The 26,167-nt window shown below is 40.9% G+C and overlaps 2 protein-coding genes across 7 annotated transcripts; both read left to right on the forward strand.

Annotated features, from left to right (window-relative positions):
* The first annotated feature begins 532 nt into the window (after positions 1 to 532).
* bms1 (BMS1 ribosome biogenesis factor) lies at positions 533 to 14,074 on the forward strand. Its single transcript, XM_024298153.2, has 22 exons — positions 533 to 679; positions 1,328 to 1,501; positions 1,584 to 1,774; positions 2,077 to 2,156; positions 2,234 to 2,422; positions 2,500 to 2,642; positions 5,292 to 5,413; positions 5,486 to 5,822; positions 7,185 to 7,666; positions 8,175 to 8,276; positions 8,356 to 8,507; positions 8,581 to 8,662; positions 8,748 to 8,827; positions 10,791 to 10,967; positions 11,050 to 11,238; positions 11,314 to 11,494; positions 11,716 to 11,774; positions 11,868 to 11,990; positions 12,074 to 12,221; positions 12,395 to 12,570; positions 13,423 to 13,584; positions 13,746 to 14,074. Exons 2-22 carry the CDS (start codon positions 1,329 to 1,331, stop codon positions 13,971 to 13,973), a joined length of 3,576 nt encoding a protein of 1,191 aa, XP_024153921.1. The 5' UTR covers positions 533 to 679; position 1,328; the 3' UTR covers positions 13,974 to 14,074.
* Positions 14,075 to 14,951: 877 nt separating this feature from the next.
* On the forward strand, positions 14,952 to 25,993 carry tdrkh (tudor and KH domain containing). 6 transcript variants are annotated; one of them, XM_024298142.2, is made up of 14 exons: positions 14,952 to 15,105; positions 16,261 to 16,413; positions 16,489 to 16,583; positions 17,639 to 17,840; positions 18,745 to 18,884; positions 18,962 to 19,241; positions 19,320 to 19,486; positions 21,542 to 21,717; positions 22,975 to 23,039; positions 23,200 to 23,351; positions 23,429 to 23,539; positions 24,757 to 24,811; positions 25,490 to 25,562; positions 25,905 to 25,993. In XM_024298142.2, the coding sequence occupies exons 1-13, from the start codon at positions 15,015 to 15,017 to the stop codon at positions 25,558 to 25,560; spliced, it is 1,758 nt and encodes a 585-aa protein (XP_024153910.1). In that variant the 5' UTR covers positions 14,952 to 15,014; the 3' UTR covers positions 25,561 to 25,562; positions 25,905 to 25,993. The 6 variants fall into 6 exon arrangements, with proteins under 6 accessions (XP_024153910.1, XP_024153911.1, XP_024153909.1 ...); XM_024298143.1 differs by lacking the exon at positions 25,905 to 25,993 and adding an exon at positions 25,650 to 25,848; XM_024298141.1 differs by lacking the exon at positions 25,905 to 25,993 and having other exon boundaries at positions 25,490 to 25,848.
* The last annotated feature ends 174 nt before the right edge of the window (positions 25,994 to 26,167 follow it).

The raw sequence follows: 26,167 nt of genomic DNA on the forward strand, positions 1-26,167 counted from the left end.
CATCCTAATATGATCAATATTTCTAACACCATCCTGTTACATATGAATATTATTTTATGGAGCAATTCCATCATAAATGGATCATTTAAAAAGACTGAATTCACTACGATTTCACATATTGTAAAAACAAACTCTGCAAGTCTCCTCCCACTAAAATAATACCAAATATCAAAGCACAATTGACAACTCATTCAACTTGAAAATAACCATTTTTATTGAAATCATTTGTATTTACAGCAAATCCAACTTATTTAAAGACTCCATCCACGAAGGAAGATCAGCGGGAGATTTTCCTGCTAAATCCTGCATGCCGTATGACCGTTCTCATCCGGGACAGATCGAATAACTTATGTCCTGGCTTTAATAAATTCCAGCTGATACAGGTGTTTGTTACTTTAGTGCTTCTTTAAGAACCCCCCTCCAAGGGTAATATATGATCATATAAATGGATATAGTTCACTCTGATAGGCTTAAGAAAATCATGTTACGGCCTCCTTAAAACATTCTGCAGTAATTACACTCCACACCGGTAGATGGCAGTAGAGGGTCAGGAGAAAACAATTTCTTTGGGTATTTTAAAGGAGCAAAGAAAAGTTTCCGGGTGAATCCTCCGTGCACATGTGGGCTGTGAGGAAAATATACGTTTCCAGGTGGAAAACCGTCTGAACTTCTCCGCCAGGTACAAACTCCGTCTCCTCATCGAGGTGAACTCTGAATGTTTCCGTGTTTATGCTGCTTTTTCCCGCAGAGGTCTGCGCAGGCGCAGTCATTCATTCTGCTCCACGTTTAGCATCCCAACGAACTCAAGACTGTAGCTTCAGACGTTCATTCGACATGAAGAAGTTTTAGATAATCTGGATGAAAATACATTTTTAGGATCAGAGTTTGTGTTCAGCCATTGGGGGCTGGAGGTAAAACTAGCAGACGGTTCCGAAAACGGGTCCAGATCCGAACCAGAAGCAGCAGGAGATCAGTTCTAAAGATTTCATTCGTGTGGTGTGATAAACTTCTGAAGAGTTTCTAAAGACTTTAGTGCTTAAAAATAAATAAAAAATAATGAAGCGTAAGCAGGTTGAACTGCTGATTTCAATTCTTCCTCCACTAGAAAATAAAAGCACGTACTTCCGGTTGTGTGTGTGTGTTTGTGTGAGGGTAGGGGAGTACATTCCAGATGAAAAATTTTTTTTTTTTAAATTTCCTCTGAAATCCAAAGAAATCGTCAATAACATATCTTGTGACATTGAGAGTGGTTGAGTGTGATTTTTCTGGTGGGTGTTGAGGGCCTGGACATCTCAAATGAGGTGATGTGGTTTGTTCCTCCCACCAGGATGGAGGAGAAGGCTCATAAACAGAAGAAGCACACGCAGAAGCACAGTGGACCAAAGGCGCAGAAGAAGAAGCTGAAGACACAGGCTGGGGCAGCAGACGATGACGAACGGAAACGCAACCCCAAAGCCTTCGCGGTCCAGTCGGCTGTCCGCATGGCCAAGACCTTCCACAGGTCCGCACAGACGGCGCTCACATCCCACAGCTGAGTTTTCCCAACCGAAGGTTTAACCGCTTTTGCTTTTTTTCTTTTGCAGGGCCCAGGACATAAAAACCAAAAAACATCACATCCCTGTTGTGGACCGGACTCCACTGGAACCCCCACCTGTTGTGATTGTCGTCATGGGTCCCCCCAAGGTGGGGAAGAGTACCTTAATCCGCTGCTTAATCAAGAACTTCACTCGGCAGAAGCTCGGGGATATTTGTGGTCCGGTGACAATCGTCTCTGGTGAGTGCAGCTTCAGACGGAGAAACCACGAGCACGCTCACAGTGCACGCTCACAGTTCACGCTCACAGTTCACTGCTGTGGCCTGAAAACCTGCTTGAGTTCAGTTAGTCTCTGGTCCAGATCTTCCTGTTCTGCTGCTGAGAACGTTTTGACTGCATGAAGTCAAACCAGAATGAGAGTTAAAATCCTGATCCGGACTCTGGCACTACCATGAAGGATCAGACATATTTGACTGTTCATTTTCAACACTGTAAAAACCATGAAAGACCCGGAGACATCATTTCTCTTTGTTGTGTTTTAGGAAAGAAACGCCGCCTGACCTTCATGGAGTGTAACAACGACATCAACACCATGATCGACCTGGCAAAGGTCGCTGACCTCGTAAGTTTCACCACTAAGACCGATGAAAACATCCCTGTGGAGCTTCTCCATGCAGCCATCTCACCGTCGCTCTGCAGGTCCTGATGCTGATCGATGCCAGCTTTGGCTTTGAGATGGAGACGTTCGAGTTCCTCAACATTTGTCAGGTACACGGCTTCCCTCGCATCATGGGCGTCCTCACTCACCTCGACTCCTTCAAGAACAACAAGACGCTCAGGAAGACCAAGAAGAACCTGAAGCATCGCTTCTGGACGGAGGTGTACCAGGTGACTGTCGCCTCTGCTCTGCTGGTGCTGCTTCCCTGCAGCTCCGCCCACTCTCACCTGTGGGTTTGACCCTTCAGGGAGCAAAGCTCTTCTACCTGTCGGGGATGGTGTACGGGGAGTACCAGACTCAGGAGGTGAAGAATCTGGGCCGTTTCATCTCGGTCATGAAGTTCCGCCCTTTGGTGTGGCAGACCTCCCACCCCTACGTGCTGGTCGACCGGTGAGTCACAACGTTCCTTAAGCGCCAGCTTCAAGAGCCATCAGGAATGCAGATACAATGTACTTAATTATTTGATAAATTTAGGTTTGAATCGAAAATGTTTCAATTACTGAGAAATTGATAAAAGAAATTGACTCATCATCTATAGCAGGGGACCAAACCTTTTCATGTGAGGGCCACATAACCGTTTTCTTCTCTGATGGGGGCGGGGTCGGTTTGTAGGTTAACAGAAAAAGTGCAGCAATCACAGCCTAAACGTAAACATTTATTCTTTTTCAGAAAGCAAAACATAGCCAAATTTAAAATGATTCATTTCTATAATCTTCATAAAAAAATAATATCAAAACATTTAGATATACAGCATTACCTGTGATAATGCTAGAGTGAATGTTGAAAGCTGAATTTGGTCACTGAAGAGGCTGAAATTGATAGCTAAAAACGCTGAAGCTGATAGATTGAAACAGTGAAGCTGATAGCCAGCTAAAATATTAACTAAATGCCAAATAAGCCTAAAAAGCTGAAAAAAATGTAAATTAGCCAAAACAGCTAGCATGTGAATGAATGAAATGTTTTATTCCAAGCAATCAGGTAATAATACATGAAATAACACATCACATTCTCAACCACAAGTAGATCGCTTGAAAGGGAGTGGGAGGAAGTGAACTTATATAATCCCTGTCTGGCTCGACCATACCATTTCCTTTACACGAATGATCAATATCCGGTTCAGGACTTAATATCAAATATTAATACTCTACAATCATAGATTCAGGTTATAAAGGATCATTAATATCAGTGATGTAATCACATTTCAAAACAATCATTTATATTAATAAGTAACAATAATCTAAATATTCTCATTAAAAGACAATTTGTGCAGATTGTATTCATCAAAGAATTATTATAATGATACAAAAAGTAATAAGTAAAAATCATCTTCAGCTGGTGATTAAAGTCGCTTGTGAGCAACTTTAAAAGACTTTAAAAGCCGAAGAGTTGAGAGAGCTGGGGACACACGTCATCTGCTCGTGACCCGGAACCGGAAAGATCCATGAAGCAGAAACAGCTAAACTTCAAAATAGCTTAAAAACTGTAAAAAAGCTTAAATTAGCCAAAACAGCTAGCATGCAGCTGAAATATTAGCTAAACTCCAAATTAGCCTAGAAATCCTTGGTAACTTCCAAAACAGTTGAAAAAGTTTGCATAAAAAGAGCTGAAGAAAAAAAATGTACAGAAGAAAAATGATAATAAAGAAAAAGTAAATCTCTATTAAACCCATAAATATTCTCTCCTCTCCATCAGAGTTCAGACTGCTGAAGGATGGAATAAAAAGTCTCGCTCCATGTGGTTTTCCATCAGTGTTTCTGATCTGTGGGGGCCAGGTCAAATGTGGAGGCGGGCCGTATTTTGAGGAGCCCTGGTTTATAACATGAGCTGCAGGAAGCCACGCCCACTTCAGCCTATGAGCTGCTGTCCTGCATCTGTTGACCGCAGAGCCTCAGGAGGGACTTTCCATGAACTATTAAAACTTTAATCAGTTTTAATGATTATTCTCTCTTTACTTTCTGCTTATGTTTTTTTTCTCCTGTAGTTTAAAAGGTGTTTGCTCATTTTTCTAATCCTCACTGCTTTTTCCTTGAATAATAACTATCCTGTTTGCTCTTTAAACCAGGTTTATAAAATAAATGTCTCATCTTTATTTATTAGCTAGACGAAGCTCTCTGTTCAGCGTGATCAAACTCAGTCTCAACATGCTTCATCTTCAGGTGATCATTTATCGCCATCGTGCTCTCACGGAACACAAGTTCTGTCATGAAGAAATCACATTTGACACTTTTTCCTCTTTTATTTTCCTTATGTTTCCCACATTTTCGAGCTAGCGTGTTGTTATGAGCCTACCGAGAACTTCCTGTTACATCACTGTGCTGACCGGATTAGCACCACTGCGCATGTGTGGCAGACCCGGCAATTAGAATGCGCGAACAGTAGTTTTAAGATCAAAACAAGGAAAAAAACAAGCAAAAAACGACGATTCGACGACCAAATTATTCGTCGACTATTTTAATAGTCGAATAGTCGTCGATTAGTCGAATAATCGTGGCAGCCCTACATGCTAATGTTTTTGGATAATTTCTTATCTACTGAGGTTTTATTGACTAATTTAGAGTTTAGCTTCTATTTTAGCAACATGCTAACGTTTTTGACTAATTTAGTTTACTGAGGAATTTTGGCAGTTTTGGAGTTTAGCTAGTATTTTAGCAACAAGCTTTATTGCAATGTTTGCATGTATTAAGGATTTTTAAGCATTGTAATACATTTTTCAGGAATTTAGGTTAACTTCAGCGCTCTTTCATAGTTCTTTGAGAAAATTTCCAGTTTTAGCAGATTTTACATTTTGTAAATAGTTTTTGCATTTTCAGGAAAAAGCTTTAGCTTCTTCAGGGACTGTTTTCAGCAAAAATCATTTGCACTAGGATTATTGCAGGGAATGCAATGTTTCTAGTTATTTTTACTGATTTGTCTTTAGATTTCCAGAAGACTTCAATATTGGAGCCTAAAAACTCAATTTCTGTTACTCTTTTTTTCCCGTTCAAACACAGCTGAAATGCAGTAACTTTTTTAAGATCTCTTCTGTAATTCCTTCTGCAGCATGGAGGACCTGACCGACCCCGAGAAGATCCGCACAGAACAGAAATGCGACCGCACCGTGTCGCTCTACGGATACCTGCGAGGGACACATCTGAAAAACAAGTGCCAGGTCCACATTCCAGGTATGAAGATGTTGTGGAGGAGCTGCTGTGGTCCCTGAGTGCTGGCCCCTGATTGGCTGTTTGTGCTCACAGGTGTGGGAGACTTCGAGGTGAGCGACGTGAACTTCCTGCCGGACCCGTGCGCCCTGCCGGACGCTCAGAAGAAGCGAGCGCTGAACGAGAAGGAGCGCCTGCTCTATGCCCCCATGGCTGGTGTGGGGGGCGTTGTGTATGACAAAGATGCTGTGTACATCGACCTCCCAGCGAACCACGTCCACCAGCAGCAGGAGGAGGTGAGACCCACCACGGAGCTGGTCCAGTCCCTCATCGACACTCACGCCACTCTGGACGCCAAGATGGCTGCCAGTAAGGTGTCGCTCTTCAGCGGCTCGGGTACGATTGACCCCAACGACGTCGGAGGGCAGAGCGGGTAAGAAACGGCCAAGATCTTCTCCTCTGCAGAGTTCCTGCCTGACAGGACAACTTCTCTCTGAGTGATGAACAGGACGGATCCTTAAAAAGTCTTTAATTGTACTAAAATAAGAGCTTCTAAAGCATTAGAATGTCTTCAACTCTGGTGAACGGATCTTACATTTGTTAGTCAACGTGATGTGACTCATAAGGTCATGAACTGATCCTGAATCATTTAACCTCAGCTAGCTAGTTACCTGATGCTCGTCGCTGCTGGAAGATGGAGCATTTGTGGAGAAACGTCCTAGAAAAATGGATTACTAGTTATGAATAAAACTTTTTCGTGGAGACGTCTAAACGTGTCAGAATGGAAGTCATGGTGATTCAATCGTGTGTAGAGCACATGTCGAAGTCGAGGCCCGGGGGCCGGATCCGGCCCTCCAGATCATTTTATTTTATTCATGATCCGATGTTATCTTGTGCTCATTTCTAGCTTGTATAATTTTGACAAAAAATATTTTTATGGAGAGTAAAATATTAAAGTTATTTAAGTTTTAATACTGGTTAAATAAATTAATATATGGAATAATATTCCTGCATTTTTCATATTTAGAATAATGTTAAAAAGTTACAGTTTTCAAGTTTTTAAAATTGTCATTCTGCTAACTTTTTGGACTATTTTGACATTTACTAAGATTTTTTAGGCTGTTTTAGACTTAGATTAATGTTTACACACTAAATGTTTTTGGCTAATTTAGGCTTTTTTCAGTTTTTTAGGACATTTGAAGTTTAGCTATTTTTTTTCAGCGATATGCTAGCTGTTTTGGCTAGCCCACGTTGTTTTTGTTTCCAAGGCTAATTTGGCATTTAGCTAATATTTTAGCTTTAGCGTTTTCAGCGGCCAAATTCAGCTTACAGTATTCACACTAGCATTATCACAGGTAACTCTATATATCTAGTTCATAATTATGTAAACAGTTATGTTTTTAAAGTTTTAAAATGTAGTTTTAGAGTGTTCATTAAATGTTTATCCTGTTCGACCCGTGACCTAAGGTGTGATTTGGATTTTTTGGCTTCTTGTAAGATTGTGATTGAGTTTGACACCCTGCTGTAGAGGAAGTATTAGCAGACTGTTTGTTTCATTTTCTCTATACTTACAGTCTTCAGTCAAGTTTCAAGTGTTCCTAAAGAGGTCTCATAAATGTTTTAAAAATCCTTAAATCTGATAAAAACGTCTGTTTTCCTTTCTATATGATCCTATATAACAAAGTGAGTCTAAACTAGTTTTCTCCATAGATGAGAGGAAAAGACGCCAGAGAAAGTGTCAAACATCGAAAACTTCAGATTTCAGGGAAATCTTTTGTCTTCTTTTTGTTTGTAGAGATCAACGAGAACTTGAGGAGGAGAGCGTGTGGGATCCTGACACAAACCGAGAGAGGAGGAAGGTGCTCTTCCCTGGAGATGAAGACGATGCCAGCGCATCAAGCAGTGAGGAGGAGGAGGAGGAGAGCGACGACGATGAAGACACTGTTGGAGATTTGTCTGCGTTTCTCAAAGAGACTCGCGCCGAGACTGAGGAGAAGAAGGCAGACGGCGCTCCTCTGAAGAAGAGGCAGAGACTGGAGGAGGCGGGAGTAACGGCTGAGGTGCCGGCATTTGCTGACAGCGAGGACGAGCTGGAGATGAGCGAGGAAGAGGAGGAGGAGGAGGCTCGGGGAGCGGGAGACTCTGGAAACTGTTCTGAGGAGGAAACTGATGATGAAGATTCAGAGGAGGAATCTGCTGAAGAGGAAGCTGGAGAAGTGAGGAATAAACCAGAAGAAACAGAGGAGATGAGTGAGGAAGAAATGGAGGAAGAGGAGGGTGAGTATTCAGTTATTTCTTAATAACAGTGAAAATTATGTTTTTAACATCCTCTTGTAGTCATTTTCTGATGATGGAGGACGTGTTTAAACAACATTCTGAGTATCTATTATCTAGTATTGCTAGTCCAGGTTGGTAGTGATGTCACAGGAAGTTATAGGAAGACTCGGGTACCATTACCACACGCCAGTGGCGTGTTTCAGAGGCAGACCTCATTTGATTTAAGTTTTAATAAACTGTATAATCCATTAAAGGTTTAATAAACTTTCACTTTGTTTTCAGTTAGCATATAGCTTAAGCACTTGAAGTTTAAAGCTAATGCTGTAGTTAGGATGTGTGTTTTACATCCAGGATACGAGTGATCCGATTAGTTGACTAATTGGAAAAGTGTTTGATGTTAGTCGACTGATAAAATGATGGTTTGTTGCAGCCTACTGTAGACTAAAGTGTCCAGGAGAACATGAGGATCCCTGAATGTTCCTGACATGACCTCTGCTCGCTTCCGTAGGAGTGTTGCGATGGAAGGAGGGCTTGCAGCAGAAAGCAGCCGAGGCGTTTCTCCGACACCAGGAAGCTGCTCCCAATCTCCGAAAGCTGGTCTACGGCGCCGGTACGGACGCCTGCAGGAAGCTTTCATTCTCTGCTTTTTCTGTCAGCGGTGGAAAAAGTCTCATCCTTTCCTTTCGCAGTCCTGGAGGCGGATAACTCTGAGGACGACGAGGAGGAACTGGGGGGTCTGTTCCGCGTCAGCCGGCCACAGAAGAGCCGGAAGGCTCAGGCCAACGCCGTGGACTGCTCTCGCTTCCAGCCTGACACCAGCCACAACTGGGACCTGGAAGAGGTGAAGCTGCTAGCTCCACTTTCATCCAGTTCTGGACATGAAGCAGTTCTCTGCATTTCCTCTGTGCTTTCAGATGTTGGACTCAATCCGAGACTGTTTTGTTACGGGGAAGTGGGAAGAAGGTCAGGATGCTGCCACCCTGCTGAAGGAGGACGGTGAGGAGAGCTGCCGCTCTGGGCGTCATGGGAACTGGCGTGTTCATTCCCTCTCAGCCTCACATCCGTGTTCTGTGTCGTGCAGAAGAACTGTATGGAGACTTTGAAGATCTGGAAACTGGAGAAGTCCACAAGAGCCAATCGGGACAGGAGGGTGTGGCCGAGGTAGCGTGTGTGATGAAGTGTTGCTTCATCACGGAAATTTCTCTGATTGGTCTTAAGTTAAAATTGGAAAAATAATGTTCATTTTCTCATAATTATACAGTCTAATGAGAATGCAGTTTAGTCTAGTCGCCTCATTAATGCAGCAAAAATATTACAAATGTATAAATATTTACAATTTTTTTTAGTTCTTATTTTTGATCCATAAGTTTTATTTTTGTTGGTATTTGCATTTCCATACACATGAAGATTCTCATTCATTCATGATGTTCCATGTTTTAAAAACCTCCTCTCGACTTTAGTTTTTCAAGTACAAAACTTTATATTGAATATTTTTGATATATTTTTTTACATTTCTATTTTTTGTCGGCTTTAATTTATTTTTTTATTTTATTTAAACCGTTACTGACTTCTTCAGATGAAACATCTCATGTTTATAGACGTCCAATCTAGACAAAAATGGCCCTTTTATCCCGTCAGTCGCCCTGATTTTTGCCTAAAATCCAATATGGCTTCCCTCAACATTTCAATGTACAGTAAACATTTTTCTGGTCCACTTTCTGCCCCATAAATGTATTACAAACATGATTCCAATCTATGGAGTGAACCAATCAAAAGTGGTCTCTGCTATGATGTGATACCAGCGTGATGACCCCTAAAATCAGTGAACTGTCCATCATTTTCCTGGTCCATCTCATCCCTCATGGATTCATGCAAACATTCTGCTCAACACAAAGGACCCATTAGAAGCAGCTCCTCTATTGAAGATGACCACAATGATGCAAAGCTAAGAAACAAAAAACAATGTGATTTACAGCATCCCTTAACACACAAACACACTGACTTACCCGTTTCATAACCCTCAGTCTTCCCTCAGATCAGGAAACTGGAACCATCAACACTAATAGAACCATTTGGGTCAATTCCTCAGACGACATCCCAACAGGAGCCACACAGTCTTATTCACTTTCAAGATTACACATTAGCTTTTACATTAATGTTACTTTTATGATAACTATAAACATTTTTTGGGCAAAATAAAATTAAGCTTTTTTTTTTAAACTTGAAATAGTTTATTATTTTTGTCAGAAATTTCCCATGACTTCCTTTCAAAATAAGACATCCTGTGTAACATAGGATCCTCTCAATGCAGCAAATCATTTTCAATTTTCAGACTAAAAATTTCAAATTTAATGAACTAAATCAAAGCTAATTCAGTGACAATTTGAATCCTTAAATTTGTTTAAAAATATTAAATCCGGCCCCTAAAAAATCTGTCAAAAAGCTTCTGATACGTGATGTCCTTCAACTGTTGCTTAATGACGTTTTATTTATTCACTTTACTTCATACTTACTTGTTACAGTTTTACTTTTTAAAAATGTTTTATTTTTCTTTAACCAGAGAGCCACATGTGGTTGCAGACTCCTGCCTCAGAAAATCCAAGAACACGCATTAAAATTTAGAACATTTCAAGCAGAAAATAAATCTGAGCGTATTTTTAGATGAGCTGTGAGAGCTTGTTGACTTTTGCTTGACTAAATGTTCAATCTTTTTTGTGTGTCTTTAATGAGCACCAGAAGAGTTTCTGCTTTTATTTTTTGTTTTTGGAAAGTAAAGTTATTTAGTGATAAAGAGCAGAAGTTTTCAGTTGTTAGAGAAAACTGATATAAAACCTAAAGTTGGGATTTTATTCACTCTGAAAGGAAATACTTTAACCTTCATCCTGACAGATGAAGTAACTGAGAGTTTGTTGATTGTTTGAAGTTACCCTAAAGACAAAAAACATCAACCTTAAATAAAGATAACAGTTATAATCTAATGGATTTCAGAATATATGTCAACAAAGACGGATAATCTTTATTTATAAACGCAGTGATGAACAGATCACATGTGCCAGTAAAGTGCTTCAGTAGAGGAAACTTCTCCCATGAATCCTGATGTTCTCGTTTACTGTGTGACTGACAGAAGACCGACAGCGATGAAGATGAAGAGCAGGAAGTGAAGGTCGAGGAGGAGGAGGTGCAGAAGAACAAGCGTCTGGAGAAGAAGCGGCGGCTCAAAGAGAGGTTTGACGCGGAGTACGATGATGGAGACGCCACCTACTTCGATGACCTGAAGGAGGAGATGCAGAAGCAGGCGGAGGTGAGGCGGCGGGCGGGTCTGAGAGTCCCCGCTGCACGGCACTGACCCGCCTCTCACGCCTTCCTTCCTGTCTGACCCTCAGCTGAACAGAGCAGAGTTTGAGGATGTGGACGATGAGACCAGAGTGCAGTACGAAGGATTCCGGCCGGGGATGTACGTACGGGTGGAGATCAGCTCTGTGCCCTGTGAGTTCGTCACCAACTTTGACCCGCAGTACCCCATCATCCTTGGAGGGCTGGGATCCAGCGAAGGAAATATAGGATATCTGCAGGTGACAGAGGCTCAGAGATTCAGTGTGTAAACCACATTTTTATGTTGTGAACTGATCTGAATGTGTTTGGATCAGATGAGGCTGAAGAAACACAGGTGGTACGAGCGAATCCTGAAGACCAGGGACCCCCTCATCCTTTCCTTAGGCTGGCGCCGCTTCCAAACCATCCCCCTCTACCACATCGAAGATCACAACGGACGCCACCGCCTCCTCAAGTACACGCCACAGCACATGCACTGTGGAGCCTCCATCTGGGGTGAGTCTTCTGCTCACTGGATGACGGAGCTCCTCCCCTTGTTTTTGTGGTCCAAACATAGACGTGAAGCTTCGTTTGCCTCGTCCGTCCTCTGAAAACTCAATATTGGAGCGACGTTAAAGTTGTAATTTTATATCTTGAAGGTCAGAACATGTTGAGAAGACATTTCGATGTGGATTTCATGTGTACCTTTTAACTGTTTTTACCTCATCGGACCAAAGGGCCCATCACCCCTCAGGGAACCGGCTTCCTGGCTCTGCAGTCTGTGGCCGGAGTCAAAGTGAGTCCAGCTAAAAAGTGTTTCCCGCTCCACAGATTAAAGCTGAGCAGGACTTTCTGACGGAGGTCGTCTTCTTTCTTTGTTTCTCTGTAGGCCAACTTTCGCATCGCAGCCACAGGAGTGGTCCTGGATCTAGATAAATCTGTGACGATAGTGAAGAAGCTCAAACTGATTGGTTATCCCTACAAGATCTTCAAAAACACTTCCTTTGTTAAGGTGAGCCAGCAGACGATTTACACTTTCTTTATCAATTGTGAAGCAGCAGCAACAGAAGATGCTGATGCTGCTCGTCTCCTCAGGGAATGTTCAACACGGTCCTGGAAGTGGCTAAATTTGAAGGAGCTTCTGTGCGGACGGTTTCCGGGGTCAGAGGTCAGATAAAGAAGGCCCTGTCCACACCTCCAGGAGCCTTCAGAGCTACGTTTGAGGACCGTCTGCTCATGAGTGGTGAGTTCCTGGAGAGCAGAGGTGGCGGAGTTTGGGTTTCTTTTAGCCCCTGAAGCTAGCAGCTTTCTGACCAGGGTGGAGGATTAGGGTAATGATGTACATGTGAGAGAGTAGAACAGGCTGCGTCCACCATATTCCTCTCAGAGGTCCATCTCTGTGTGTTTGTGGTGCAGACATCGTGTTCCTGCGTTCCTGGTATCCGGTGTCGGTTCCTCAGCTCTACAACCCCATCACTTCCCTGCTGCTGCCGGTCGGCCAGAAGGACAGCTGGGCGGGGATGAGGACGCTGGGGCAGCTGAAGCATGACCTGGGCATCCACAACAAACCCAACCCCGACTCTCTGTACAAGGTACAGCAAGAGAGTCCTTCACAACTGCCGTGCACTTCAGTGTAAAAACCAAAAGTCTTAAACCATGTGTCAAAGTCAAGGCCCGGGGGCCGGATCCGGCCCTCCAGATCATTTTATTTTATTGTTGTTAATAACCCGATGTTATCTTGTGCTTGTTTCTAATTTATATAATTTTGACAAAATATATTTTTATGGAGAGTAAAATATTTAAAGTTATTTAAGGTTTAAGTTGATTTATTCTGGAATAATATTCCTGTCTTTTTATTATTCATAATTATGTTAAAAGTTACTGTTTTAAAAATTGACATTCTGCTAACTTTTTGGACTATTTTGGCATTTACTAAGATTTTCATGGTATTTTAGAGTTTAGCTGACATTTTAAGTACATGCTAGCTGTTTTGGCTAATTTGAGAGCTTTTTTCTCATTTTTGTTTGATATTTTGAAGTTTAGCTAATATTTCAGCTGCATGCTAGCTGTTTTGGCTTATTAAGACTTTTCTTTTTAAGTTTTTTAGGCTGTTTTGGAGTTATGCTAATATTTACACACTAGATGTTAGATGTACACGCTAATTTAGGCTTTTTTTTGTTTGTTTTTTAGGATATTTTGAAGTTTAGCTGTTTTTTCAGCTACATGCTTGCTGTTTCGTCTAACCACGTTTTTAGCTTTTTAGGCTAATTAGGTATTTAATTAATATTTTAGTGACTCTCAGCTTCAGCGTTTTCAGCTATCAGCACTAGCGTGTTCAGCGCCACTTGTTCGATTGCCTTAGAAGCTTGAAAGTGATTTCTGTTCCAAGGATTTTTCCTCCTCAGCATTTGAAACCTCTACGATCATCTGTCATCTCTCTCTAGCCTGTGGTACGAGCCCCGAGGCATTTCAACCCCCTGCACATCCCCAAGGAGCTGCAGAAAGCCCTGCCCTTCAAGAGCAAACCCAAACAGCAGCAGGCCAAGGGAAAGATACCCAGAGACCTCCAGAGGCCCAGAGTGATCCGGGAACCCCACGAGAGGAAGGTGAGAAAGCCTGAGCACAGCATCACTTCATCAGCAGCAGGAATGACGCTTCACCAGTTAGAAGGAAGGACATCCACCCCACAATGCTTTGCAAGAAAGAGAAAAATACATTTCCTGACATCAAAATGTAAACATGACGCTGTCCTCTCGCGGCCCAACAGGTGGCAGCTCTACTTCACGCTCTGACCACCGTCCACCATCACAAGAGGAAGAAAGCCCACTCAGTGCTGCACGCCCGACACAAGGAGTTCCTCAAGCAGAAGGAGAAGGACGAGGAGGCCAAGATGAAGAGACAGAAGGAGACCCGGAAAAGACTCTACAGAGTCATGGGGCAGACGGAGCAGAAGAAGCAGAGGTCCAGTCTGAAGGGCGAGCAGAAGGACTCGTGACCTCAGTGGACGCCAGCACGACGGGCTTTCTGTAAATGCTTTCATGACAAATGTTTGTGATGCTCCCTATTTTAATAAAACTCGATGAGTAATAAAACTGCTCTGAGTTTGGATTCTTAGTTTGAGATGTTACAAGTTCAGAAAAACTTTCTTCCTTAACGTCGAACTCTAATAATCTTTTGATCTGTTATCAAAGTATTCTCACTTCATAATGATAATGCTGTTTTAACCAAAATAATAAAACACAGTCACCATAGTTCTTAGAAAACAAGGACATTCTCAGGTCATGATTGCATTGATTCAAAATTCTTGAAAACATCCAGATATTTATTTTTGTTTATTCCTCTGACACTTTTTAACATTTCTATTTTTTTATAAGGACAAAAACCAAACCGCGTTGTGTTAGCATGTGCTATATAAATATTAGGCATGATCAAACCCCTTCTGGTCTTCTCCAGCAGAGGACTAAATGTATAAATTCTGACAGATCAAGATGCTGCAACTGAAGTTTTGCTACAGTTACTGTTGAGCAAAGGTGGGGCCCACCCTGGACACAAGTCTGTCGCAGGGCTCCATAGGTACATTTGCAAAAAGATCAAATTATCTGAAAAAGTTCAAAATATTTTTGGTCTGCCAAATCAAATACTGAAACTCATCAAGTGAGTCTAAAATGTAGTGCTACATTTTTTGTGTTCATGAGACACGATTATCAAAATTATTAAACATAAAGACTTGGTATATTTAAATCAATATAAAATACAGGTTTTACTGTTTGAGTTTACTGACAAAACATTTGTAACTTTTTCACATTTTTCTATTTTTCATCTGGATGCTGCTCGACTTTTATTTTGAAGGCTGAAGCTGTCTATGGAACAAACCATTGACTGTAAATGAGCAAATAAACTAGCAAATTTAAAAGCTAATTCATACTGTATTCCAGCCTAAAGAAAACTCGAGAAAAAAAATATTTTATACATTTTACCGTACAATTACCATAACTCAATAAGGGGAAAAATGTGAATAGTTTTGGATTAAATTAAAATGAGGGGGCTCGCTTTTTCTGCTTCCGGTCTGCTGCTCTCAGCGTCGCACGAGACACGTCTCCGGGGTCGATCCAGAGGAGTCAAGAGGGGTTCGTGTGTGTCATTCATTTATCTGAGGTGTAAATCCAGCTCCTTCGCGTCGCCTCCCATAGAATAATGTCAACTCTGCGCCACAGCGGTCCGTTCGTTTTTATTTCCCGCTAACGGACCTGCGTGCTGAATCGGAACCTAGCTTAGCTAGCGTTAGCTTGATGGATTAGCTTGACATCAAATGTCAGAAAAAAAAGTTATTTTTGTTGGAGGCAGTCTGCTGAGGGTGACGTTAAGAGAAGATCATAATCCGCGTTTTTAAGGGTCATAACATTTGTTTGAATAAACGTCGTGACTTGTGTCTCTTAAATCTGTGTCTATAAAGTTATGACAATTTTTTTTCCTTCTTTATTTACAAAACCAGAACTAAGACAAGTTTAAAAAGTGCTAAACCTGTGCACAAAAGCTGGTGCCAAATATCGTTTTTATAAAGAAAACATGTTTCATGCTGCCACAAACGATTATATAGATAGTCAACTAATCATCGATGATTTTTTTTTCAATTAGTCGACTAATCGGGTCATGGGCAAACTGGATATAAAGCACACATAACTATCATTTCTTTAAACTAACTAAAAACTAGATATACAGCATTACCTGCAATAATGCTAGTGTAAATGCTGTAAGCTGAATTTGGCCGCTGAAGATGCTGAAATTGGTAACTGAAATCACTGAAGTTAATAACTCAAAAATGCTGAAGCTGGTAGCCAGCTGAAATAATAGCTAAACTCCAAAACAGCCTAAAAAACTGTAAAAAGCCTAAATTAGCCAAAACAGCTAGCATGTAGCTGAAATATTAGCTGAACTCCAAAAAATAGCCTGAAAAAACTTAATAAATGCCAAAATAGTTCAAAAAGCTAGCAGAATGCCATTATATTTTTTTAACTTTACTACACCCCGACTCCATATAATATACAGTAACGTCTATTCGACTATTAAATTAGTCGTTGAATATTTTAATAGTCTATTAGTCGACTAATCGTGGCTTCCCTAGTTTGATTTTACTGATTTGAACTGTTTTATCATTATGATCTGATAAATAAATATTTAGAAAGACACTAAATTGATGAATGATTGATTATTTATTTGTTTCCATTCTAGTCACTGAGTTTAAGCAGCTTCTCTCTGACTGGACTCTCATTGGCTGTTTTTAGGTGCATCCTCCTCCTGGGGCAGAACCAGCATGGACGCCCTAAAGGAGGGTCATAAGATGAGCCTGAGCTCAGGGAAAGTGGTGGCTCTGGCTGCAGGATTCTCTGTGGGACTCACAGTGGGTTACATCTTCTACCGTCGAATCAGCAGCAATGGTAGGTTTCTGTGCTTTTGCAGTTGTTCTGTGGAATAAGAATTCATTTTTTTCATTTGTTAATATTAACATCCAGCAGGTGAAGACACGGACAAAGAAGTATGTAAAATGACCCTGCCTGTAGAAGTCTACAGAAACCTCTCCAGATCCCAGGCCAAGTTTTTGGAAATAGTGAGTAGTTTAAACCTTTACAAACATCCACAAACTGAGGACTTGATGACACTGACGACATTTACATGATTACATTTACATTTAAGTTACACTTCAATCATCTTTTGATTTATTGTAAAATAGCTCCCAGTGGTCTTTTAGTTGTGATTATACAGTTTTTATCCAAAATAAAAAATAGTGTTGTTTTCTAAGATGTAGTTTCTGCAGAACAGTAGGAGTTTATTAGAAACTCACCTCTAAAGGTGCTTTGACACTGAACGCCATTTGCACAACAAATTCGCTGCTTGTTGCCCGTCAAAAAATGTGTTCCTGAGTTTGACGCCACGCCTGCTTGTGGGAGGAGCTACCAGTTAATGACTGTGGATATCTCACTTAGAATGTATGGAAGACACAGATACGCAGAGAAATTTGGTTTATTATTGTGAAGAGTTCTAAAAAATATCTGTAATCGTGTCAGCATGTTTGGGTTTATATGATTATTATTAAAGATTTTCCCAGTAAAGGGAGCTGTGTCTGTATGACAGCTGCTTCCACGGTGTTTCTGTGTCTCCACGGCTGAGCTTGAAGGTTCACTGTCTTGTATTAATCCGAGGGTGAAAAAATAAAATGAGATATTTTCCTTTTTTTAAATTCAATTTTCTATTTAATTTTATGTATATAACCCAATATCACAAATCAATTGCCTCATTTTGCTTTAATGTCTCGATGAGGTCCGATCTGGCAGTTTCCCCACCCCGCAGCGGCTCTCTCTCTGCCAGCATATCGAGCTAGAGAGCTCCGCCGCGGGTGTGAAATCCGGAGTGTGTCCCGCCTTCACCCACAAGTAGCCAGATGAGCTGGAAAGACCTGGGGCTTTAGGGAGTGAAGGAAAAAGATGGAAGTTCACGAAAAAAAACAAAAAAAACGCTCGTTTTGGATCAGTTGTATTGTCGGATCTGGCCCCCTGAGCCTTGACTTTGACACCTGATCTACTTTATACCTTTACTTCAGCAAAGTTCTTCTAAGGGTCCACTTGTTCCTGAGTCTATGTTTGGCTCTTGATCTCTTTGCTTTAGGTGAACCACAAGAGTGGAGCTCATGTGAGCGTTTTGTCAGAATCTGCAGAGCCTGGATGCGAGGCGGGCGTGCGTTTCCTGCTTCAAGGCTCAAAGGAGCAGGTCCTACTGGCCCACTGTGTCCTGAAGAACCTGATCAGTGACTATGAACCAGCATCAGAGGTTCTGGAGGTTCCTCAGGTCTCTGTTGGACGCATCATAGGTAACGTATGTTTTTGCCGAGTAAGCAAAAATCCTGTGTTACAGATGCTTTAACAGGAGCTTCAATAGCAGCTTTACAACCCCAACATTCATCCACTACATTAATGTAACTTCAGGCCATTTCTTGTGGTTTGGTGTATGCTGGACGGCAGTATCTGCTCACTGATACTTTAGATTGTATTCTGCAGAATAACTTCTGCTTAGAATTGTGGCACAAGCTACTTCCAAACTGCAGTATGTAACACCTGTTTTGTTTAAAAGTAATCCCTTACTGATGCAACAGGTTTTTGTCGTACTGGTACACGTGAGCGCGTGACTAAAGTGTTGATTATGAAAGATAAGTGCAGGAAACTTTAATAAAAGAATGGGAAAATGAATATGGATCCCAGCACTGTAAAAAACAATGATCCTATAATATTAACAAACTGAAAGTTCATATTGTGCCTCAATAATAATACATTATCTGACATAAAATGTAAAATTAAATTGTAGTATTCTGATTTTTTAATTCCACATTTATTGCTCTTTGAAGTGAGAAAACCATTTGATACTATCATTATTGTGAATCACATCATATCTGGAGTTACCCTGAGAGTCCCAGTCTTATTTCACAGCCCTGATCTACAGTGTTTAGAAAGATCACAAATCGTGAATGTCATAAATATTCAAATTTTAATTCTGTAAAACTGCAAATGTCTCAGAATTCGTATACTGATGCATCCATGCAGCTGCCCAGCCGAGGGCCTGATCTTAACACTTATTGATGCAAATGTTCATCAAACCTCTTCAAAAATCACCTTAATTCAACATCTACCTAAAGCACAAACATAAATTAAAGGTTGTTTTAACAGCTGTATAAATACTTTTGGTCCTGAAGGACGTTTAACCATCCATGTGTGTATAAGGACGTGGTGGTGAAAGCCTGAAGCTGATCACCAGGACCACAGGAGCCAAAGTGATCTTTTCCAAAGAGAAGACCCCCATCCCAGGGGCAAAAGGCAGCGTGACCATCACGGGGACCAGACAGGAGGTGAAGCACGCCAAGGTAAAGCTTACAGATCTGTGTGCCCTTAACAAAGCCTTGATGTCAGATTAACAGCAGCCTCCTTGATTGGTTTCCAGGAGATGATTCTGGATAAAGTCAGACAAGACACTTTGGTGAGGTCCAAGATCTCACAGTCATCAGCTCTTCGGCAGAAACGCGGTGGAAGCCAAAAGCCCGACCCTGCAGCGCTGGAGTCCCCGCGGGGTCTGAACAACAACGGCCCGGTCTTCCAGACTGAGAAGATCTCTCCTCTTCATGACTGTGGGGACATGCAAGAACCAGAGGAGCAGAAAACCACAGACAGCATGGCGGAGAGTCTCTCCACCGAGTCTCTCAATGAAATATCCACGTTTGAAAGTTAGTTCTCTTCCTAAAACCCCGTTTGATCCACACTGGCTCTCCTCTGGGGACTCACAGGGTTCCTTGTTTTATTAGTTCCCAGCCCAGACCTTAGCTTCCAGCCGGATGAACACCTGGAGGTTTATGTTTCTGCATCGGAGAACCCAAACCACTTCTGGATCCAGATCCTGGGGGTTCGCTCCTACCAACTGGACAAGCTGACAGAGGAGATGAACCGCTTCTACAGCGGGGCTAACCCCACAGTAAGTGTTACATTAAAAAAAGAGTTCAGCTACGTTCAAGTGAACTCGTTCAAGTGACCACTTCCAATGGTAAGTCTATGTAAACGTGTATATCTGCATTTTGAGCTTCCTGGTTCAAAACTCTCACATTGACGGGTCACAAGTTTTTAATCTTTGGCTCTACGTACGTAAAACTTGCAACCATTTTGCATTTGTTTAAAGTTAAAGCAGTTGAACTCTGGCCAATCAGGCACTTGGATTTGGTAGAAGTGTGTCCTTTTTAAAACGGCAACGTCCAGGAGTCTGCAACCTTCAACGCTGAAATAGTCACGTGGTCCAGTTTCTTACTGACCAAACCTCAACCAGAGCCGCTAAGTCCCACTTAGCCGTTTGAAAAGACACTTTTTTTTTTATGTGCTCACCAAACCTTAAATATTTACAATAATTGAATTACACCTGGATTATATTTTATTTTTCTAACAATTTTAATTCATTTTACTTTAGATAGCAGCACAAAGAGGTCCCTTTTTAAATAAAGCATGTCAAACAACAAACTAACCTCTTTGATTTAAAGCTTTAGCATTTTCCTTTAAAGCCACAGAGCCTCCATGAAGGGACGAGTGGCCACGGTGCCTTAAGTTCTAAGGGCTTCGTAGTAACCTAACAGAAACTAACAGATCCATGGACATTTACTGAACATGGGATAGTACAACAAACATGTACTCATTACTACTCAGATATTCATTTGCACAGTGAACGGCCTGCAGCATGCTAGCAGAGCATTTGACTCGTCAATGTTCCATCTTATAAGACCTTTTCAGACACTCGTAGTAGTCAAAAACCTCTTGGTTACAACCGTCAATTGAAACTTTACAACAGACATCCAGTTTAATGTGACTACACTCCTCCTCTCAGGTTTTTCCTCTTCCTTTTTCTTTTTGGAAAAAAGAAAAAGTAGTTTATATTACGATTTCCCATAACTGTAAACCATTTGACTAACATGACTCGAGTTGGAATAAAGATTTATCTATTTACTTATGGCTAGATATACATGGTTATAGAATAAACTATACTCACTAGGGGTGTAACGGATCACAGATTCACAGTTCAGATCGTGTCACGGTTTTAGGGTCACGATTCAGATCATTTTTCAGATCAGTACAAAGTGGAAAATAAACCAAGAAGATAAAAGCCTAAGATTTCTATCTTGAACAGTTTTAAAACATAGATTTGAAAAAACATATAAAGTACTTCAAAGCGTAAATATACACTCACACATCCTTTAACTTTGAACATAAATGAAAATGTAAAAACATGTAGTTTCTGATTACATTTACATGTCTGGAAATCAAATCTACAAAAACTTAGAGAAAAGAATGCTGAATATGCAATTTCCCCATACCCCCTACCCCAATATCCGTCTTAAATCTTAAATGATAAAGTAAAATTAAACTTTTCACTGAGATTAAGCACAATCTCAGTGAGCGCGTGCGCTGCATTTTGGTCATGTGCGCTCTGCCCACAGAGTGAGAAAGGACTTTTGATAATCGGGGGCAGAGGGCTGCACGTGCACGCGCTCACTCAGATTCTGCTTGCATGCATGCATCACTCGTGCACGCAGAAGTAGACGGTCTTAAGCACTCATGGCGGTCTGAATTATCCTCTCGGGGGCCTGACTTGTCCACGAGGAATGTTTGATTCGTGCGGGGAGATGTCTTATTTCTGCGTGGAGTTTTGACTAGTAAATAATGTGCTAATTTGGACACAGCGCCACTCGCCTTTACTGGTGGATGTGTGTAACTGCAGTTACATATGATTGAAAGACCGCGGCTTGAGAACACTTGATCATGTGTTTGATTAAACGGCAGGAGCTGGTGGCACTTGTAAAATAGGTGGTGGCAGCCGCCACCAAATTCTTTATGCAGGAAAACCCTCCATATGCTGAAAGCACGTTCAAGAACCTGCGTTCAGCACGTTTTTAAATTCCAGTAGATTCTGAAGGAGAAAAGCGGCTTGATGATTTAGAATAAATTCAAGGATTTGAAGTGTGCCTCATGTGTGTCTCTGTTTGTGTAGGAGCAGAGGGTGGAGACGGTTGTGGTGGGGGACATTGTAGCAGCTCCATACCAAGACCACTCAACGTGGAACAGAGCCAAGGTTCTGGGAGTCCTGGGCTCTGGACTGGTCGACCTCTACTATGTAGACTTCGGGGACAATGGGGAGCTGCCCAGAGACCGGCTGCGCCGCATGAGGTCAGAGTGAGGGCGTGCACAGAAACGGGAACAAACCATGTGTTTTCTGTTTAAATGGTAGTCGAGTTTTGACGGAATAAAACTAAGTTCCTATGTTTGAATAGTTTGCAAGTTCTCCTGAAAACAGAAGCATGTTCACAGAAACGGTTGTGCTGTAAGCTTTTGATCAGCTTCTGCATTCAGACATAGAGGTGTGCTCAGGAGGAGCAGTCAAAGATCAGAGTGGGTCAGGGAGGAGGTATTTGGTTTGGAATGAGGTGGTGTTCTCCTCCCTCTCTGCTCCTACTGCTCTGCCTTTGGTGAAGGATGGAGTTCTCTTTCTCTACATGCAGTATGTGTAATGGTATGGAAGCGTTTGTGACTCACAGCTCAAAATATAAGTCAATACTGGAAATGCTTTTTCATTTTCACAATGTACCTGCATTACTTGTCTCTTAAATAAAATGAAAAAGCAATTCTCAGAATGACTTTTCTCTTTTTCTTCAGCACCGCTCATCTGTAACTTAAAGTGATAAAGAAAAGGGTAATAAATGTGGAGTAAAATTCAATTAGAAATGTCAATTTTGAAAATTAAAATGCATAAACAGAAAGGCTTCTTCATTTTCACAATGTACCTGTATTATTTGTCTCTTAAATAAAAGGAAAAATGAAGTTTCTGAATGGCTTTTCCACAGCTCATTCTGTTACTTAATTAAAATGATAAAGAAAATGGCCTTTGACATTTTATTTTCAAAAAGTTCTGTGGTAAATTTGAAGCAAAATTTAATTAGAAATATCAAAATTGAAATTTAAAATGGATTAACAGAAAGGATTTTTCTGTTTCTTTAATGAGAGCGACATGCATGAAATTATCTCAAAAAAGGAAGGAAGAGGAGGATAAACAAGCTCAAAGCTGAGATTTAAGGAATAAGCAATCTTCAATGGCTTTGTCACTTTAAATAACTTAAAATAAAAAGTCAAATGCCATTTTCTCTATCAATTTAATTAAGTTACAGAATGAGCTGAGTTGAAGAAGGAAATGGAAAAGCTGTTCAGAGTTTTGCTTTTTCATTTTATTTAAGATACAAGTCATGCAGAAATGTTTTAAAAATGAACAGGCATTTCCAGCATTGACTTTTACTTTGAACTGTGAGTCACAAACACTTCCGTACATGAGGAGGCCCCCCTCTGTTTTCCAAACAAAGCCGCTGTCATGCTTCTGAAAAGGCTGCAGCTAATTTACTAACAGCTTCTGCATTTTCTGCATTAAAATTTCAGGAGCGACTTCCTCAGCTTACCTTTCCAAGCTATTGAGTGTACCTTAGCAGGAGTGAAGCCCAAAGGTAAAGGCTTTGCCTAAATATCCATTTGATGGCACAAATGTTTATCTGGGAGTGAAGCACAGACATGGAGATGCTGTTTTGGTCTGACTTGATTTGATTGTGGTTCCAGCGTCCTTCTCGTTCTGTGTGCTTGATTAGAGCCGCTCTGCTGCTTTTTCAGGAGAGGTGTGGACAGAAGAGGCTCTGGATGTCTTTGAACAGCTGACACACTGCGCCTCCTGGAGGCCGCTGCAGGCCAAACTCTGCAGTTACTCCCACTCTGAGATCTCCTCCTGGCCCAGTGTTCAGCTCTATGACAACAGTGACGGACAAGTGAGTCTTCTTTGCATTCTTTCTGTTTTCCAGTGAGCGCATGCTTTCAGGACCACTCCCACACTTGTCCTCCGCAGGCTGTGGATATCGGCGAGGAGCTGATACGTCTGGGTCATGCAGTGAGCTACCAGGAGGTGCTGAACACGAGTGCTGAGGGGGACAATCGTGGCTCTTTGCAGCAGATGTTGGTGGGTCCTTTAAACTTCTGGAGATTTTCTAGAGTCTTACATTCTGGAGTGTAACGGTGACTGAGGTTAGGGTTGGAGGACATCAGACTCACACTGCCTTTGTGAGAAGTGCCGCTGCCAGCAGTTAGTTTGCTGGGCAGGATTTATAGTCGTTACACAGCTGCATTGTTACCTACAGAGGATGTGTATGGAGAGAAAATAGACTCACTCCCATTTGTGTGTAAATTAGGATTTGTGAGGGCATTCTCTTGATTTTTGAGTACATAATTCTTGATTTGTAACTCATATAATACATTTTGTGCATAAGTAAAAAAAAATTACAACATTAAAAAAATACAAAATATAATTTACACATGAGCAAATTAAAATTACAACAGCTTAAAACTAATTAAAATCTTTAAAAAACACACAAATCACATGTTACACACACATAAAACCACATTTACGCACAAATCTGATGTGAGACTTTTCATGTCTAAGAAATTTGTACCTAAATGATGCGTTTGAATACTACTAGAATGCCGGGTCGTCAGAGTTTTCTTATCAGCAGTTTTAAACTTTTATTGTGACTTTTATCTGGTAAAAATGGACATTTTCCCACTTTTTAAACAGATATTCCAGATAATTTATATACAAAAGTCTAATTAAGAGTTTTTAAAACACTTTTCTCTTTAAAAATACAAATATTTTCCAGAACTGATTCCTTCCTCTCTGCAGCTCCTCCCCTGACATGTCTCTGACATGGCGCTCTGTCCCGAGAGCTGGTCACAGTAATGGAGGGAGCAGGTGGCGCCGGACCCTTCTAAACTCCTGCAGATCAGAGTGTTCAATCCGTTCTGGGAGATATTGTTATTTTTAAAAGGGAGAAGTGTTTTAAAAACGGTTATTTAGACTTTTTATATTAACTATCAGGAAAGTCTTTTTGAGCAAATGACAAAATGTCAGCGGATATTATTGACAATCACAGTGATGATGGATAGAAGCCTTCAGTTGTTTACAACGGCTGATTCTAATGACTGAGCTACTCTCAGGTCTTTGTGGAGCTGATGGAAACATAAAAACATGCAGCGCTGGAGCATTTTACATATTTTACTCAATCAAAGCTGCAGGATGTTATCCTGACTGAATTGCTTCTGTTACATTGATATTAGATGCAGACGTCTCTTGCATCATCGGCTGATCAAACGCTCTGGTTCTCTCTTCTCATCTTCTTGCAGGATGATGTCATCGGAGCCTCGTCAGAGCTCAGCATGTCCTGTATCAGTTTATCAGGTGAGAGTGTTGCTGAGATTCTGAGTGATGTTATCAGCACTAGCATCTTCAGCGGCCAAATTCAGCTTACAGCATTCACACTAGCATTATTGCAGGTATTGCTATTTATCTAGATCATAATTGTGTTTAAAAGTTTAGTTTTTAAAGTTTTAAAAATGTAGTTTTAGTGTTCAATAAAGGTTTATTCTGTTCAGTCCACGACCTAAGGTGTGTTTTGGGTTTTGCGCCCCCTGTGCAATTGAGTTTGACCCCCCAGATGTAGAGAAATCTCGTTGTTTACTTAATATCCTGTGGATTTCTTACTTCACTATCAACCATGGATGCATATACAAAGAACAGAGGGATTTGCTTTCAATGGTTCCTTTTAAGTGAATAACTTAGCATCCTCTGACTACTTAGCATATTTGCTATGTGTAAGTATATGATTAAAAAGAGTGATTTGCCAGTTCTGTGTGCAATCTCTACTTCCAGCTGGTCTGTGCAGAACTGTTCTAAATACAGAAGTAGTGTATTAGAGGAAGAAAACATATCCTTATTCCCGAAAAAAAAACAAAAAAAAAACAGTTTGCTACCAGTGATTGTCATGTTTGCTGTCCTCTCGTGCTCAGATTGATCAGGGTTCATAGTAATCTGTCAACTTTTTACTGGAATGATGATGAATCTGTTGTCTGTCCTCAGATGCGGCCTCATTCTCAGGAAGTGTTGATGTTCCAGACGATGAGCTGCTTTTAGACCAAAGCGACAAATAATGGTAAAAAAAAAGCATCCTTGTAAGTTTAATGTGTTTTGATTAGCATCTTCCAACATATTGAGCCCACCTTTTCTTATATCCACACAGCTACTGACTGTGCTTTACTTTCTGTTTTATGTTGAATAAACAAATATGTTAAAATAAACAATATGTTTGTTGTTACTATCTCAGAGATAAAGTATTGGGTTTTTCTTATTGTTTAAAGAGCCTGTGAGTCATAACAGCAAAAATGCAAATGTTATTTTCTGGGTTTTTTGTTTGTTTGAATAAACGATGTTTCAAGCTGTTATTTTTATGATAATATATTATACTGAATATAATATTTACGAATGTGCTCCTCAGACTGTCATCAATATGAGGAACGTGAGAAGACAAATATTTCCATAAAGTGTAAGAAGAAACATGTACATGAAAATAAATAGTTTATTTAATTTCCGGTGTGGTCCGTATCCGTGTGGTGTATGTGCAGACGTGGGTGTCAGAGGATAAAGAAGCGGCAGCAGTTCTCTGCAGAGTCCACTGTTTTTGTTTCTCTGGCAATCGATGACCTCCATTTGGGACGGACCAATCACATGAAAGTAGGTTACGCTCGCACATGCGCAGAA

The sequence above is a fragment of the Oryzias melastigma genome, linkage group LG19, assembly GCF_002922805.2.
Source record: "Oryzias melastigma strain HK-1 linkage group LG19, ASM292280v2, whole genome shotgun sequence".
Lineage (NCBI taxonomy): Eukaryota > Metazoa > Chordata > Actinopteri > Beloniformes > Adrianichthyidae > Oryzias > Oryzias melastigma.

Excerpts from the sequence above, each read along its gene's own strand:
- tdrkh (XM_024298142.2), top strand. The coding sequence starts at position 15,015 with ATGAGGGGGCTCGCTTTTTCTGCTTCCGGTCTGCTGCTCTCAGCGTCG. Across the intron at positions 15,106-16,260 it reads ATCCAGAGGAGTCAAGAGGG|GTGCATCCTCCTCCTGGGGC; the intron begins GTTCGTGTGTGT and ends GGCTGTTTTTAG. Across the intron at positions 19,487-21,541 it reads ACAGCGGGGCTAACCCCACA|GAGCAGAGGGTGGAGACGGT; the intron begins GTAAGTGTTACA and ends CTGTTTGTGTAG.
- bms1 (XM_024298153.2), top strand. The coding sequence starts at position 1,329 with ATGGAGGAGAAGGCTCATAAACAGAAGAAGCACACGCAGAAGCACAGT. Across the intron at positions 8,828-10,790 it reads GACAGGAGGGTGTGGCCGAG|AAGACCGACAGCGATGAAGA; the intron begins GTAGCGTGTGTG and ends TGTGACTGACAG. Across the intron at positions 11,239-11,313 it reads GAAATATAGGATATCTGCAG|ATGAGGCTGAAGAAACACAG; the intron begins GTGACAGAGGCT and ends TGTTTGGATCAG.